At 34.9% G+C, this 19,119-nt stretch overlaps 1 protein-coding gene across 1 annotated transcript in view; it reads left to right on the top strand.

The window, feature by feature from the left end:
* Positions 1-19,119, top strand: part of LOC150105440 (uncharacterized) — a 763,287-nt gene that overhangs the window by 569,005 nt on the left and 175,163 nt on the right. Inside the window, exon 9 of the mRNA XM_090394153.1 lies at positions 551-694. Within this exon, the coding sequence (XP_090250279.1) occupies positions 551-694 (144 nt within the window). The remainder of the gene's footprint in view (positions 1-550; positions 695-19,119) is intronic.

Below are 19,119 nucleotides of genomic sequence, written 5' to 3'. Positions count from 1 at the left end.
GAGCGATTTAAATGCATAAATGCAGAAGAAATCACTGTAAACCATGGTACTATTATTATTATTAGGTTAAGTATTCGAATTTTCTAAAGGCAAAGTTCCCCCACCTTACAATTCCAACAAGCTTTTGTTTTTAACGGGATAAAAACTGCTTTAGAGAAATTCGCAGCATTTGATCGTTTAACGAGATAGCAATATTGATTAATGCATGTTGATGCTTTAACAATAGTTTATTATATTTCAAAGATATTACATGGCTATAGTGTACATTTTGTTATGTTATTAAAATTATTATAATTAGGACAATATGATATAATTAATGTTAAAAATTAATAAGTTGAGTGATTTGCTTTCCGATAATATTTGATTCCTTGTTTGATAAAAAAAAAAAAAATTAACGATTAGACTTAAGCATAACTGCTATATTATATACACCGTTGATTGTTTGTGTTATACTCCAAAATTCACTAGGAGCATTTGTTTTATGTGCATTATTAAAAACATCAGATTTAATATTTGGAATACTTTGTTAATTATATTCCCTATGTTTTAGGTAATGTTCCCGACGGAACGGAGGGATTTTTATACAAATGGACAGTCGCTGGTGAATCTACGTCGAGATATACTAGTGTGCCTTTAATTGGAATTTTACCTTCCAGTGACACTTTACAGGTTTCTGTTGTAGTATCAAATTCTGGTAAGTACATTGCAAATACATATCAGTCTATTTTCCCCTCATGCTTTGTTAGTAAATGTGCATTTTTATAACAATTTCTGTTCACCGATTTCATAGACCAAAGTGAAGGGTAAGTCCATATTCATTGTCATATTTTTTTAAAGTCTAGACTTATAAATTCTTATGTTATCCTATATATATAATATAGGATATATAATTTTATAGTTTCTGTATTCGGTTTTGAAATAATGCTGGATTTAATATCCACTTGGATTTTATAATTTGTGCATCGCCGAAGTGAAACTTTTTCGCCCCTTATTTTAATAAATACTTTTGCGCACCGACCAAAAGTTCGCTTACCGAAAATACACCTCTCCGACTTTTCAAGTTCCTTAAGAGTTTTTGCTCTCTTAACCCTGCGGAGGTCGCGCTGACCTGACAGATACATGCAAATTGTTTAATATATATATATTCTTACACATATCCAATATATAGCTTGGAGGTCATGACTAGCTGCGCGTGCGAACGTTATGAGTGATATTCTGCACTGTTTTTTTGCTGTCAGTTTGGTTTAACACGTTATGTAAAGGTTTGTGATATTTGACAGTAAATTGTATCTCAGAGATACTGCGACCTCCGATGTCATATAGTATTGGTTTAGTTTTTTTTTTAATTTTTTTTTTTTATTTACCATTGAAAATGGTCGGGAAAAAAAATATATCGATTGGTTAATCCATCAGATGTTGATGAGATTCAGCGAATGTTACTCGAGTCCGATGATGAGCATGATAAGAGTCGAAAGTGATATTTGACAGTAAATTGTATCTGAAAGATGCCGCGAACTCCGATGGCAGTATAGTATTGGTTTAGTTTTTTTTTTTCTCCTTTGTTTCTTTGTTCAATGTTTTTTATTTTTTTAAGTTTTATCGCATTTTAGTACATACTAGTAATGAAGGTATCTCTCAGATACATGCGATCTACATTGCAGTTTTTTCGACCGCGACCTCCGCAGGGTTAAGGTTTATTCTGAATCTAGCTCCCAGCGGGGGGGGGGGCTTAAGATTTCAAGGGATTTGCCTTGAGAAAGCATTTTGAGTCTCCGGGGGAAAATGTTTTTCGGCGTGGCACGTGGGGACCATGTCGGTGGATGCTTTTCCCCGGAATATGAGCGGTTCTGCTCAATGGTAGGATGAGTCAGTCACTGAGTGGAACCAACTCTGAGTTGGATGATCTTTCGGTCACTCGTAGGGAATGGTCCGGGCTTTCGCCTAATTTTTAGAGCAGGCTTTACTTAAGTATCTGCCTGGTCTGAGGAAAACCAACCAGTTTGAAACAGCTGTCAGGCCAGTGAAACCTTATCAAAATGGACAGTGGGTGATATGGACGCTTGGGCATAGCGATCGTATCACCTATAAGGTCCGGCTAGGGCAACTCGTAAATGCCGGCAAGTGTATTCTCATTAGCTCTCTAGTCAAATTTCATACGAAACTCTTATAGTTTCTGTATTTGGCTTTGAAATAATGTTGGCTTTAATGTCCATTTGCTTTTTATAACTTACGTTATCCTATTGGTAGTTAAAGTTAAAGTTATCCTATTGGTAGTTAAAGTTAAAGTTATCCTATTGGTAGTTAAAAGATATTCTATTAAGAACATGATCTACTTAGTTTAAAACAGTGCACTCCGACATAAAAGAAAATGGATTATGAGTCTAATAAAGGAACGAGAATTAATATTTTTAATAAACAAGAAAGATGCATACTTGCATGAGTTAATTGTAATTAATTCCGCAATTCAGTAGATAAATGAAACGTAGCACGTATTTGTTATTACTCATGGGAGAAAAATGAATAAGTAATTTACATTGGAGCTCATGATGAAACTACAGTATCTAGTGCACATTCTCTGTTGACCAATAAAGCATGATAAAGTAGTGATATTAAAAAGTTATTAGAAATTATTAATGTATTAATATAATACGTTACTATATGATATAATAATAACGATACTTTATTAATAAGAATGGTATTGATCTTTTCTGTTTTAATTTTATATTAAAAATTCAAGATATTAATATACGAGCGTGTTCTGAAAGTGCCGACATTGTAATAGTTTGATACCCAGAAGAGAGAACGTCAGATTTGGGGGAAAATAATAATTGAAGTCTACCTTCATTTTCGTACACTATTTCTCAACAAAATCTCCCTTGATTTCAATACATCAATACTCAGCTAGTAAGATTTTCATAGGTGTAGTAAAACTCTTAACGTTATTTTAGGAGCCTTTATGTCAACATTACTCGAATCTATTCTCCATTTTCAAAATGGATGCCCTTGAGATATCTTCAGTTTAGGAAATAACCTGGAATCGGATATAGCCAAGTCCAGGCTGAAGGGAAATGTTCCACAACCTCAAATCCAATCTCTTAGATAGACTGAAGTGATTTGCTCATGTACGGCCTCGAATTAGAATGTCACAAGAACCAATCTATGATGGCATGGTCACTTAAACAGAATGGGAGAGGAAAGGTTAAGCAAAACAGGTGTTTGAGGATAAGAAAGCGGGAAAAGAACAAGAAGAAGGCCAAGATCTAGGTGGATTGATTAGGTAATAAGTGTGACGACTGAAATATTGGATATAGCGATAGTAGAGTGATGGCAAATGATAAACTAATTTGGAGGACAATTGGTGGTAGAAGATTAGTAATAATGTAAACTTAATCATTTAGTACTTCGTAGTAACCTGAACACATCTTGAGGGTGCATATCAAGAAATTGATGGTGAAGTGGAAACGTGTAAAACAGCATGCAGTCATTGAATTTTTGAAACATGAAAATGTGACTGTTATTGAAAAATTCATTATTGACTACAAGGTTTTCATGGTGAAGCAACTGTAGATCAGAGAATATCGTTTAGCAAGAAACAGCGATGGCGGAATTATCTTGTCTTTCGGGACAGCAAAGGTACCTCAGTACTATGATGAAAGGGACGGCGAATTACTGTTGCTCGAGAAAATTGAAACCACTAATCAAATGTGTTTACAGTTTTCTCAAGCAACAGTAATTCGCCGTCCCTTTCATCATAGTACTGAGGCACCTTTGCTGTCCCGAAAGACAAGATAATTCCGCCATCGCTGTTTCTTGCTCTTCTTGCCAAACGATATTCTCTGATCTACAGTTGCTTCACCATGAAAACCTTGTAGTCAATAATGAATTTTTCAATAACAGTCACATTTTCATGTTTCAAAAATTCAATGACTGCATGCTGTTTTACACGTTTCCACTTCACCATCAATTTCTTGATATGCACCCTCAAGATGTGTTCAGGTTACTACGAAGTATTAAATGATTAAGTTTACATTATTACTAATCTCCTACCACCAATTGTCCTCCAAATTAGTTTATCATTTGCCATCACTCTACTATCGCTATATCCAATATTTCAGTCGTCACACTTATTACCTAATCAATCCACCTAGATCTTGGCCTTCTTCTTGTCCTTTTCCTGCTATCTTACCCTCAAACATTTTGCTTAACCTTTCCTCTCTCCCATTCTGTTTAAGTGACCATGCCATCATAGATTAGCCGTACGCATTCTTCAATAATAACAATCTCAAGTCCCCTCCCTAATAACTTCATTTTCAATATGAATCTGATATTGATGCCATCTGTTCAGGCCCCTAATTTTTCTGATAACTCTCATATCTATGGTCTTTAGTCTCTAAATCTGTGCTTTATTTCTAACCCAACTCTCAGATCCGTAACTTAAAACTGGTTTGAACGCCGTCTTGTACACTGTTAGTATAGACGACAGCACACTGGCTCCCCATCATACCAGCTTTGCTTATTCTGCTGTATATATCCAGATTTAATTTGCCTCTTCACTAAAAACTGTGCCTAAATAGCTGAAATATTTTACTTCTTCCATAGATTCTTCATTGAGAATGCAGCTGAAGTTTTCTATGTTCCTGCCTATTTTCACAGTTTTGGTCTTTTATTGTTACTTTTCATGCCAGATTTGTTACAGCTTTTTATTCAGTTTGGATAGAGAATCCTGGAGGATGGCGCTGGATGTGTTTAGGAGTATATAATCACCTGTATAAAGTAAAAAATGAAATTTGATATCTGCGATTCTAATATCAGGTTTCATGCCACGTTCTTTCATTATGCAATCCATATAGATGATGAATAAAGGAGATAGTGTACTCTCTTGTCTTACATCTGATTTTAAGTCAAATCATCCTCAATTCTAACCGCTGACAGGCAGCTTAAAAATAGATTATGTATTGCTGTACAACAAAATGCCAGAGAAAAATAGTTTTTTCTCTTACATCTTGTTGCATGCCTTTACCAGATCTACGAAACTTAACTAAAAATCCTTGTTATATTCCGATGGTTTCTCAACTGTTTATCATGAAGTGAAAATCTGATCTTGATAACATCTATTTGGCCTCAACCTAACTTTTTCTTCTCCAAGTTTTTCTTCCACAATTTTCATAGCCTATTTTCAAATATGCTTGCCTAAATCTTACGTGGAACACTTAGTACAGAAATTCCACTGTATTTTTTTTTTCAAATTCAGTTTTATTCCCCTGTTTAGAGATTCCATTCTAATCATTTGGAATTCGACCTTCTCTCCAGGAAGAACTCTGAATTATGCAGTATAACCACTGCAAAACTTTTATACCACCATCTTTGAGATTTCCAGAATTCCATCCACATTTCAGACTTTTGATAGGTTTTTATACTCCAAATATTGACATGTTCTATTTGCATTCCTCTTGAATATTTTCGACTTCTGTTCTGTCACTGTTCGTTTTATTTAACAGTCTTTCAAAGTAATTATTCCAGACATCTATAATATAGTAATTACTCCAGACATCTATAATATCCTTGTGTTCAGTTTTCATGTCATCTTTTATTCCTTTCATAGTACTTTATTTTCAATTTCTAAGTTTTTTTTCAATAGTCTCTAGCATATTTTGCTACCTTCATGATATTTATCTTCTTCATTCTTATCAAAAGTCTTCCCTAACTTTTGTTTAGATGCTTTTACACATAGCTTAATAATCCCTTATAATTTTCTCAGTATTCTTTACGGGAATCTGCTGACTTATTTGTCAGGCGCTTTCGGTATGCTGTCTTCTTTCCCAGGCCTGATTCTTTTTTTTTCTTGTATCCACCATACTGTTCTTATTTTTCTATCCTTGAAGGCAACTTCACCGCATGCCTCGCTATTGGAATCAACGTTTTCTTCATAGTTTACCACTGAGACTCCAAGGTTTGACTCTTATTTTAAAACTGTATAATTTTTTCCTGAGTAGTGTTTGTATAGTTCACAGGCAAACTAGATAGCTGCTCAACTTTAATTCTTTTGAAGAACTTTCTCACGTAGTATTCTTTTCATTGTGTTATTCATTTTTACTGCTTAAAAACTAAGAGTGATGATCATTTCCCGTTTCAAATGTTCTATATATATACTCTTGTATTCTGAACCGACATGACGATATCACACACACTTATGATAAAACCTGCCTGTTGTGTTATCAATAACACGAGAAATACGACTTCGATCATGCAGCACTCCTCACTAAACTGTAGCGAAGGAACAAAAGAAGACATGATTCAAGGCCACTTGCACCCCAAGCAGTGTGTGTGTGAGAGAGAGACCAGGCAGTGCTTTCGGAATGTAACTCGTATCTTTTTTTGTTTTTTCCCTCTTAAAACCTGTATTACATGAGGAGTAAGGTTACTTATTATATGTTACGCAATTTTTGGAAGAAATTTGTTGAAAACGTTTTCAACAAATGAGGATGGTGAATGGTCAAAAAAATCTTGTAAATAGCATTTAGACTTATCCTTTTTTTTTTTTTTTAGAGTAAATCTATCAATAAGACAATAAACTTGCTTAGTTGGTTCTTTGGCGAATTTCGGAAATATTAATATATATATATATATATATATATATTGGTTCGACTTGATATAATATGGAATTAAATTTTATACCTAAAGATTATTGCCAAATGTCTAAAATCTACCTCATGTATTCGAAGTTACCCAATGATTGCCATCGAGATCAATTCTTAGTCAATGTTTGGTGCCTCGAAATGAAAAAATACACCCTAAATCGAATGGCCGTAATTAAATTTTTGTACAATGCTTACTTTTTGAAGATTATATTACTCTTCAAACAGGACATATGACAGTAACAACGAGAGAGAGAGAGAACTGCGTACATATATAGTCCGCTAATCATTGTGAATGCTTGTATGAAAAGCGTGGAAGGCAAGGGGGGGGGGGGGAAGTCTTGTAAAAATTAATATAAAGGTGGATGATGCAGGCACTTAACACTGTTAAGTGCCTGCCTCATCCGCAACATCTCTAACGGTCACTTAACACTGTAGAGAATCAAGACTGATGAGAACGTTTGTTGTCTCTAACAGTCATATGTAATTGAAATAACTAATACTAACACAATATTGAGCATCACGTTATTTCTTTTTATATCGTAATAGTTCTACCTGAAAATATGTAAACCTTATGTTATGGACCAGTTTTATGTGAATAATACTTCATATATAACTATGATATAACATAGTTATATAGCATTTACACAACAGGGTAATGATATAACTATGTTGTTAAAATTAAGGAAGTAATGAGGCTAAAAGAATTCAATATGACAATGAAGATTATTAAAAGGAAGTATAATAAATATCTATTCCAAGTAACCACATAACCAGGTAGCCAAAATATTTCCTTCAGAATAAACAAACAAACGTTTTCATGCATGAGTCGCTACTATAAGTTGATTCTGGCATTTTGTCTCTCTGATGAGAACAGTTGTTTGAAATAATTGTCAGGGATTCAGAGTTCCTGTTGGATATGCGCTTATAAGTATTTCATTTTTATGGTGAAAGTTTTGTGTTACCTTAAGTACTGTATCTCTTTCGAACTTTTTGAAATTCCAATGCCAATTTTGTTTTTCGTATTAAATCTGTCCGAGTCTCATCCGTCGAAAATGGGTTTAAACATTCGATCCCCTACTTACAGGTTTTAGGAAATTTAATGCACACAGCTTGCCATTCCTCTGCTGCATTGCTTTAAGGGTAGGTATTTTATGTCTGTAGATATGTGTTCACGCTGCTGGTTTGCCTCTTTCCAGGATGAAAAAAACCCGAGTTTCTGGGGAAAAAATCTCTGCCACCTCCAAGACCAGCTATTTCATCTTCAGTTGAAACACCTTGATTAGATTTTTTACATTCGATTTCGGATTCGAATTTAGGTTTTTCCAGCCGCAGCGCATCGTTCGAAACTGAGTGAGGTACGGATGCGCTTCGTATTAAATGATGATGGATATTGTTAGCCTTTGTTTTAATGTAATTAAGCTATTATAACTTGCATGTGAAAATACCCATCTTTTACACGAATGACTGCACCCACCCACAAAGAGAGAGTAAGTTTGTGGTTAGAAAAATAGCCGGAAATTATCGAGAGAAGTACGTGTTTAACAGTAGATTTAAGTTCCTTTGAAGATCCTTTCTTACCATCTTAGGAGTATTTAATAGCCGTAACTGTTTTCTATAATGTTTGCATCAGAAATAAATTGCTTTGCACACTGTTCTTTTCCTAAAGACTTCGTCTGCATGGCATTTTATGTGCGGTAATGCGTATCCATCTGATAAGTATTTATGCATTTAATACATTTGGAATGCTTATTCAATGTTTTGCTAATCACGTTATTGCGACTTGTTGCTGATGTGTGATTATGTTTGAAGGAAAGTTTTTAGTGATGAGTGCCATATTTCTTCATGAGTTGCCATTATCGATGCTGGATAGGGATTTTATCAGTAATTACATTAAAACGTGATCTCACTTCTGCCAGCACAATTTTTAGCATTTCCTTTTCTGTTATTTCTTATAATTTTGTCAATATACATTTCGCTCAACTTTCGTTTTCTGGTCCATCTCATTCTGAAGGATGCTGCGATCCTAACTTGTTGCACAAACTTGATCGAGTGAAAGTAGCTATTAGTTTCTTTCATCCTGATCGAATTGACTGCTATCATCCCAAAGTATCCCTTTCCTGCTTTCAACTGATGGTAATCGTGAAGGTATTAATAATTTTTTTTAAGTTTATGACCTGTCATTTATTTTCCTGAGTAGCCTTAGGTACTGTTCTGATATAGGCAACCAACAAAAACAGTTGTTTCCCTGTAGTGCATCCTGTCTCATATCAGTGCAATTTTGACTTATTGGATATTGATTATTGAAATGTTTGTTCTCTCTTCAGTGGCGAAGCATTTTCTTGTCCTTAACACGTCTTTGAATTTAGTAGGAAACATTCCAACGTGACTCTTTTCTTTAATTCATCCCCACATAATCTCAGTTCATCAATTCTAATTTTAATTGCTGTTTTGCACAAGTTCTTGGGAAGAGTTACCCACGAACACAAAACCACAGAAGAATATAGACGTCTGCAATATTTCTCCGCATTATTATTTAAAAAATAATCAATAATTTTTAATATTTAATGCTCTTTTACAAGATGATGATATAGTGTGGGATGAAAGACAGTGAAACGAGTCGCAGGAGACACTTTTCTAGTGTCATTTTGTTTTTCTAATAACATTACGGTATATTTAATTGGACAGTTGTATTTATTGGCCCAAGAAGAATTTTACTTTATAAAAGTTTTTTTTCCCGTATTAAAAAAAAATCTGTCTTCGGCTTTAATTAGGGAATTACTGAATTTACGAAAAATTTAAATACTACATTGTGATATTTTATTTTGTGGAAACTTTGTGATTTTTGAAAGTTTTTACTGACGAATGAGAATTGTTATATATTACGGTAAGTTGCTAGTTATTGCTGCACATCTTGCAAAGTACTCATTTGATTCAGCACGAATCCTGTCCATGATTTTGGAGAGAGAGACCCAAAATATCATATAATGCATTTAACTCTGTTTCGCTAATGTATCTCAGTTTTCTCTGAAAAACAAACGTTTGATGTTGTATCCATACTTACAGTCTACTAGTGCCTTACTCTTCAGATCTTCCAGCACCTGCTTCACCATCACCGCAACATACTGTGTTGCTGCGGTGTTATTGCCGGATGATGTTGAACATTTTACATTATGGATGCGAAGTCATTTATCAGATGAAAAGCATTTCTGAAATTCACTAAACTTCGTGTGATTGAACAGAAAGAATTCAATGATCTTTTCAAAAATGTGAATCACGAATCTTTGATCTCGTCAACAACAATGGAATCTTATTAGTTTCAGTAAGAATTTTTTTTTCCAAAAAATAAAAACAACAACAAAAAAAGACTTTCCTGATAATGTGATTAAGAATGGAATTCGTTATCTTGTGTGATGTAATGGACTTTTAAAAGAAACCAATAAAGCCTAAAGTCCATGATCTTAGCTTGCAGTAAAGCTACTTTTAAGCTTATGTTTTGAAAGCCAACGTTCAAAACAAGCTGAAAAGCAATTTTATTCCATAGCAGTAATCAGAAATTTTCTAAACCTCGCACACACGATCACTGTGAAGAAATTTTTGAAAATATATGTAAGGCCTAACTTTGGAATATTTGTGGCGATTTAAAAGTAATTGCACCACTTCAGAGCATCAAGGCGGATTTTTAGTGTGGAATTCTAAACATTTACAAAAAGCATAATTGCCTGTTTTGCTTATAGGACAGCTCTCAGAAATAAAGAATTTTTCTGCAAACAAAAAAGCTGAAAATTATAGAACTAGTTGTCAGCTAATAACACAATCAATGTAAAAGACAATGCCATTCATGTACGGCTTTTTTATGAAATTGCACCGCTGCATGCTCCTTGTTAACCTTTCCGTATTCTGCCGTTTGGTTTAGATTTGTAATTTACAAAATTATGTTTCTCTATCACTTCAAAATTTATTATCTGATTTTGACTTCAGATACTCAGAAAATCTTGCCATTAAATTATAAATGATTTTTGCACTTATTTTTGATTTATATGAGACCTCTCATAGCTGCCTAATGAAAAGCCTTCAGACTCTAGATATGTTCACACACACGGAAGTGTATCTTCATGTATTCTGTTTCATAACTGATAAAATATCAGTTATAAAATCACCATTTCATTTAAGGACGATGCTTGTGGCTTTTATGATTTCTTTTTTTCCCCTTTTTTTTCCATAAAAGCCATAAAAATCGTATTTAAATCCGCGATGCGCGTTCAGTTTGATCTCCCTCTTCTTGTTCGAGGTTCTATATACCATTTAAACGGGACAGGGGAACATATCTGTGACAGGTATGTACCAAGATACAGTGGAACCTCAGCAGTTTTGATGTAATTCAATCTGCTAGCGAGACGTGGGTTAATCCAGACATCGTTCCGACTGAGTAATGATCCAATCTGGCGGTAAATGTACGCCCATCAGGGGCCGTAGCTACAAAATTAAAAGCGCCCGAAAGGCCCAATCTAGCAGACAGGACTAGAGAAATGTAGCTGATGATCGATCCGGCACGAGCGCTTTCAGTGTTTCCGCCTGATAACACGCTTTATTAGAATATAAAATTTATCCGGTTATTGAGAGATCAAGTAGATTAAATCAGACGCACTCTCTCTCTCTCTCTCTCTCTCTTTTGCTCCTCATTCCCGTTCCTACCCTCCCACCCCTGCTCCCTTGTCCTTGCAACTATTGGAAACTTGCATGACGGGTGAAAAGAGTCGCTTTCGCTAATCACGGTTTTATTAAAATAGAATTTGATCATGAATCATGGTCATATCCGGGACTACGACGTGCTGCTAGGTCGGCTTCAAGACAATTTTCAAGCGTTATTTCATGTTTTTTTTTTATGTCGCCGCGATTTTCTACTGGATTTTGAAGCTTCTTTTGTGGTGGCAGCATGCGAATTGGAACATAGGTGGCAAAATTCTGTTTTAGTTCGCTAATAATAAAATATGAAGATTTCAGTTCGGTAAGTTTTTCTTTTATAATTGATTTATATCAACATGCTGCATGCAAACATCCTGTCCGGAAACACCGGATTAGCCATTCTATTATTAATGTATTCAATAGATTTGTGACAGGACTCTCTAGCCCAGCCATTTCACTAATGTGTTAATGAAAAACTAAGGTCTTCAAATTCCCGGCGCTGATCGAATGGTGATTTCGCGAGATATTATGCGCAGTGTCCTAATTACATCAGGAATGCTTTTCTTAATAAATAAAGAACGTTAGAAAGTATAGAAGTGTTGTGTCACATATTTCGAATTTTTAAAATTCTTTTATTTACACGTCAGAATTTCAGTTGACTGTTTTCGCCACCATTCTCTAATCAGACTGAGTTTCCGAGATTATAAGGAGCTCAAAGTGATTACGGTACATCTCCTCGATTACTGTCATATCAACATTGTTAGGCATCTAATGTTATTTTCAAACCATACAAATAATACTTTTTTTTTTTAAAGGCGAAACAGTTTCTGCATTTTTGCTCTTTACATTTGGATGGCATTGTTGTTTTCTTTTATAGGCGTTTCGCAGCGCCAATTGGATTCGCTTTGTTTGTCTGAAGTGCCAAGTTATTTCTAGAAAGACGGATCAATGTCATTGAAACGTGGTATCCCATACAGTACTTTGTTCGTCCATCTCAGTTTTTTTTTTCTCCCCAAATTCGGACTTGCACAGAAGGCTTAAAGAATTCGTAAATTCACAGTTTACGAATTTCAACTCATATGAGGCGCCGTTGCCCTGTCTGGGTTGAATTTCATAAATTTCGATGTAGATTTTACACTAACACTGTCTGCATGTTAAATTTGGGAGAAAATTGTCAATTATAAGATCCAGCCAACGTGGTGTGTATTTGGTCACCTGTGCATATGCTGCCTCATTTATGAACTTTTTTTTTATATTGCTCTGGGCTGCTTTCATCGATAGATCTTAATGACAAATATTCACAATGATAAGAATGAATCTTCTCTCTTTGTCTCTCGCTAGATGCAATTTAATTAAATATTGTGTTTAGGACTTTTCTTCAAATCCGTTGAATCATTTCAGTTTTGATTAGTATCATACCAAAATCGAAATTTTAATCTTAAAAAAAAAATACATTAAGGCAATTTCACAAAATTTAAGTAGAATTGGGTGGTAATAAATGTTGTCATTATAGAAGAAATGCTATTACGAGTGCACCATTTTATAATTATCTGTGATGATTTCGGTACTTATTTATAGAAGTTCCACTCAATGCCGACAGTCTTGTATACAACAGTATGTAGATGGACGAATAATTAGAACAACAACACACATTTCTAGATTAATTTCATTGCCACCTGTGAGACCAGCACCCTGCTTGTTGGAGGCTTAATTTAAACGCTTTGAGAAATACTGATGTTTGGCACTAAAGCATAGTTACCAAATTATCTAACCCTTAAGCCTATCTGCAGTAGTAAACGTATGGTAGAACATGTCAGTACCAAAACAGGAACTTCTGTGTAATTCTGATTCATAGCGATAACACGAATGAATAAACAGGAGTAATAGCTAATAAGGTCAGTTTAAAGTTGAGAATATATGAACCCAATTTTTTACCGTTCGCTTTGTTTGTGAAATCCCCGAGTTCCTTTCCTGGCTTTTCGAGTGCTTACCTACCTGATCTTAGTAATCGAGTGGATAAAGATTCCACTTTGTCACTGAAGGATACTATCACCGGTAAAGAGTTGGAAAACTTTCTAACTTATATGAAAGTGGAAAGCCCCTCCCTCATAAAGCATACAAACCGGCTGAAAAAAAAAATGTCTCATTACTTGGCCTTGTAGCTTTTGGTAGTTGTGATTCTTAACCAGTTCTACTCCTATAGCCAAAAGCTATAGGTTTCAATCACATCCTTGCATGCATATTTGTGAAGTCCCAAAGTGACAAATTGGTTTCACTTCCAACCTGTGATATTACTACCTTCCTTGCTGAAGCCGTGATGGCATGAAGAAATTTTTTATGATCTCTACAACACGATTCCCTGATTAATACGCAGTGATGTTCTACAAGTTTCGATCGCAGTTTTTTTGTGTGGAATTGAGATTAAAAAAATTAATTGAATAATTATATTCGGGTTGGCTATTGAAAGTCTTATTGCTCAAACGATGTAGTCAATAGTTGAGTCGTTAGCATGAAACTATCGCGTAAAGTGTAAGATTTTAAGAAAGTTTTGAAAGCACTTTCTGAGAATAGTATTCATTTGCTGCACGATGGGCGATTTTTATGATTGGTAGTTGTGCGAAACGGATGTAATCATATGCTCGACAGCCCAAAATTTCCATTATTTTTCAAAGTGGATTTTTTGTTGTTTATGTTGTTTTCTTTGTGTGTTAAAACTGAAGTCACGTGATTTTTTGCGAGAAAATTACCAGCCCCTAGTGTTTTATAAAAACTAAAGTTGTCTAGGTTATCTTTCCGTCTTTTAGAAACTGATTCTTTTTCAAATAACTTAACAACGCTTGGCGTTCTTAAATTTTTCATAAGAGACAGGGGGGAAAGGGTCCTCTCTCTTATGGGTCATTGTCACTAGACTACACTAGGCAGTGTACAAATTAAATGTTAATTAATTTTTCCATTATTTTGACACGGAAAATTTGGTTAGAATTATATTGAATTATTCTAAGCAATCTGTTCTCTGTAACAACTTTCCTTCATATAATTTTTTCAAACGTCTTTCAAACATTACGTCATTACAAAAAGGCGATTCGTAATGTTAATTTCATTTTTCGTAATCCACCTAGAATACCACAAGTTAATTTTTGTGTTGACTATCAGCGTAAATTTCTGTTTTTAAAGATCTGCTTCTTGCTGAAATATGTAGAAATATTTGTATACTTTAATATGTGTTGTGTAAAACGTAATCGGTTCTAAATTGATTCTAAAGTAATTATATAAAATTTTAGAATTAGTAGACGCTTATTACAAAAAATAGCCTTCTTGTCTCAGTCGGTATAGATGAGCCATTTGGTTAGGAAGGCCTGAGTTCGAATGCCGTCTGGTACTGCTTTTCAATTGATGGTGAAGTTATCCAGTGTCATTCGGGAACTGGAATCATCCTGGAAATTCGAATTGTTTATCAGCTAAATCAGTCCCGACCTTTTGGTTGAAGAGGAATAAGCTAACCACTCAGTCAAACAGCCGGCATACAGGTTTATGAATTATTTAAGATCCATTGTCTAAAAAACCCATACCTGGCGACTCAACCCGTCTTCGACGGACGAGAATTGGATTGGATGGGATGGATATTGCAGAAATCGACGCACCTTTTTATTCCTTTTAGGTACTGGTAAGGTACTTGCAGTAAATAAGGTTCCAAGAAACACTTGCCACTTTCAGGATTAACAAACTATTAATCTGTTATTGCTTATGACTGTAGCTAATTTTAGCTAGTATATTATACATTAAATTCTTGTATTTTCAGACTGGTTTATCCGTTTTATTAGAGAACCTTCCCACTTCTGTAGCAGACTGACTATCTTAAAAAGAGCATATACATATTCTGAACGATTTCTGACTGCTCTTTTATAGGCCCTACCGACAATTTTTATATGGTTCTTACTCACGAAAGGTTGCAACCCTCTAGTACATAAGTACCGTGAGTGGGCTAAGGATTTTTATTCTTTTATTTATTTATTTATTTTTTATATATTCCGGAAGCCCTACTCAGACGCAACATGAAACGGTTTAAGCCACTTCAGGCTTCCATTAAGCTGGCTGATGGTCTTGCACAGGGCGATGAAATCCATCCCCCACCTAAAGACAATCACAAATATCCATAGCCATGGCGGGATTCGAACCCGCCACCTTTTGGTTGAAGAGGAATAAGCTAACCACTCAGTCAAACAGCCGGCATATAGGTTTATGAATTATTTAAGATCCATTGTCTAAAAAACCCATACCTGTCGACTCAACCCGTCTTCGAACGGACGAGAATTGGATTGGATGGGATGGATATTGGACAGAATATCCATCCCATCCCACTCAGTCAAACAGGCCGGCATGCCAGTTTATAAATTATTTAAGATTATTTATATAATACAGGTATATATTATTTTATAGTATACTGTATATCATTTTACACAGTTTTATATAATTAACACTGTGATAATTATATAAAATGTAATTATATCAAATATAATTATAAAATGTATAAATAATTTATCTATACATTTTTTTTAGAAAAAGTAGTACCTGTTCCCTTCATTATTTCACTATTTTCCCACCCAAAAACATTTTATAGATACGTTATTTGAACATAACGCTTTACGATGATGCTAGCTCTGTCAAATTTGTCTTAAGTTACGTTTTACTCACAGTTCAAGCGTGCTTGAACATAAATAGAGAAAAATCGTTAAACATAAACCTGAAATAAATAAATAATAAAAAAAAAATGGTTTGGTTTTACGACCGCGATTCTTTCTTTATTGCTATATTAGATTATCTCTTTAACTCCAACACCTGAACAAGGTTAATCGATTAATACAATAAATCAACAGTGAAAGGAATTTACGTGCTGATATACTTGTTGTGCTTAAACGAAATATGAAACTTAGTTGCCTATAGGTGCCATCTTACCAACCTTCCGGGTTTAGCTTTTGCAGCTCTTACAGAAAAACATTGATCATACATATCATAAAATTTATCGAGCAGTTTTATTAAATTGTTCTTCCGGTATACAGTACAGTTTCTCTATGTGATGAAACAATTTTTAGAATTCATATTAGCATGATTGAAACAGTTTGTAAGTCTCGCAGGTACACAATATGAGGAATCTCTTGTTTGAGTTCTTTCTTTATAATGAAAGTATAGTTTCACCGAGAAAGATGAAAGGTCTCCGATTCTTTTCCTGTCCATGTGTTTGATAGAGAAATTCCATCGAAATCATGTGATCCTCCATACGATGGTACTTCCGTCCAAACTCAGTAAACGTTCTGAAAAGTTCGGATGATAGTTTCCGACTTTTCTAAGCTATCTTACATTATTAAAAGAAAAAGTGAGAAAAAATTAGATTATTACATCTATTCATGTTGTTACAAGATCTCTCCCACATATTTCCTTATTGTATATTTCAGTACTATGATTCCATGCAACTTAAAAAAAAAAAAAAAAAAATAAAATAAAAACTATCGATCCTGGGAATCCTGTGCAGCTACTAATGAAACATCCCGTATTTCAGGCTTTCATGTGCAAATGAGCACCACCAGACAGCTTTTCTTCCTTCAAGGTAAGTCGGATTGTGGGATCGGGAGCTTTATCTCGTGCAGCGCCGTGTGAATGGACTTTTTAATAATAATAATAATTATAATAGGTCTGGCATTCTGGCAGGAAAGGTGATTATTGGCAAGCTTCTCTGCGTGATGCGAATAGCGTACTCCTCTTTGCGTTAATTTAACCTCCGGCAGACTACCTTCGATGACCCTTTGTTTGCTTTGTGATTCGAGGAACAGATGAGTAGTAATTTGAATCGGAATCAGGTTAGAGACATGATGATAATTGGTATTCCTTAAGGTGTATTATTTGTTTGAACATAGAAATCACTGTTAGTAGGACAGTTTGTTTTTATTACTGTTATTATCCAATCTACTGGGAGTATTTTAAACTCCTTGACTAACATGAACAAAAGTACAGTTGTTTATATTCCTCTACTTAAACCCCACTCAGCTTCTCCTTTTTTTATGTATTGTAATTCGTTATGCTGAATGAGGTTGATCACCCTATTCTTCAAGAAATAATGCCACTCCAACAAATTCTCTAATTAGATGAATTCAGAGTATGGGAACACTTAAACAGCAATCAATAATTAATATGTATACGCAGCAATCCAGGCTCTTTCCCTGGTTATGCAAATTTAGAATCATTTTGACATCACAAAGTACTGCATTTCGTATAAGATTTATGTTGCGGTGGTTGTATTTTTTTTTTTTTTTAGAATCATTTCATACTATTTTTAATTTTATGTAAAGTGAAGGACAAGTTTGGGAATCTGTACTTTGCTATTATTTATTTATTTATATTGTGAATACAGCCTCAGAGCCTCGAAATTCGTCGAGCACCATTCTCATATAGATTTAACAGAAGCTACACGAATGGCTTGCTAATACTGAATTACAAACTAGAGCAATGTAATGTGATATCTCCAAACTAGTGTACAGTTCTACCATAACGATTAACATTTCATGAACGGTGAGCCCAGTTATTATTATTATTGATTGTCTTTTCGATTAATGTATATATACTGCTTGGAAAGAACTCAAGGGACACCATATATTTCGTTGCACCCTATGGTCACGTTTAGTGCATGTGTGGGTCGTCCACTGCGGGTAGCACTTGCAATTAACTCTCTGCGCTCCATCTCAGTATGGTAGCACTGATTGTTGACCGGGGATGACCCAGTTTTTCAACATTTTGCCGAACAGATAAGCCTGTAACATGGCGTCCTATCACAACGCCGTTTTCCAACCCTGTCAGTTCCCTTCTCGCGGCCATATCACCTGGACACAGTTATACTGACTTGGGAGCATTATTCCTTCAATTTATACTGGCTATAAACACGTGACTCTTTACATGAAGCGATGCATCTTGCCAGTGGGAGTTTCTATTGACTTATTTCCAAACAATGTATAAGATATAATAATGGATGAACAGAAATTGAAAATATATGCTTAGAAAGATGAGTTAATGAATTGCCTTCTCAATGAATACGTTGAGATGGTGATTGAGATAATGATTAAGGATAGTGGAAATAGCACATTTGATGCTATCTGGTGAGATTAAGATCAGCAGAACAAATTTTACAGTTGGTGCTGCTATAGACCAGGCGATGGAATAGATGATGGAGACAATATGCATAGGCAAATAGACTCAATGAGTGGAGGACAGGTAATTATTATGGAGGATTTTAACTATGGTAACATTGATTAGAGGGAGGAAGGAAATGAAGTTTATGCAATTACTAAGGGATAACTACCTGAGACAGCATGTAATGGAATATACTAGGGGTTCGAGAGTGCTTGACCTAGTAATTGCATCTGAGAAATTGACTATTATGAATAAGATCATATTGCCACCAATTGGTGAGAGTAATCATAAGGTCTTGACCTAGGAAGTGGCTAAATGTGTGGAATTTTCAATTAAGACAGGGTACATGTGGAATTACCGGGCTGGTAAGTATGACGAGCTTATGTGATTGCTTGGATCAGTGCCATGGCATGTTAAACTGCAAGGGCTGGATGTTGATAGTGCATGGGAAGTGACTGCATACCTAGAGTCCGGAGAGTAAATCAAATGGGAGTTAAAATGGATGAATAGCGCCATTAAGCTTTAGCTGCAAAAAAAAGAAACAATTGTGGATGAAATTTAAGGAGAAAGGCGACTTGCAGGCACACGAACAGTACAATGCACAGGCCAGAAGGGTAACTAG

Source organism: Typopeltis vanoorti, chromosome 6, assembly GCF_054136105.1.
Source record: "Typopeltis vanoorti isolate ZY-2024b chromosome 6, IOZ_Tvanoo_1.0, whole genome shotgun sequence".
Taxonomy (NCBI): Eukaryota; Metazoa; Arthropoda; class Arachnida; order Uropygi; family Thelyphonidae; genus Typopeltis; species Typopeltis vanoorti.
Note: the sequence above shows the minus strand (reverse complement) of the source record. Positions and strands in the feature narration are given on the sequence as shown.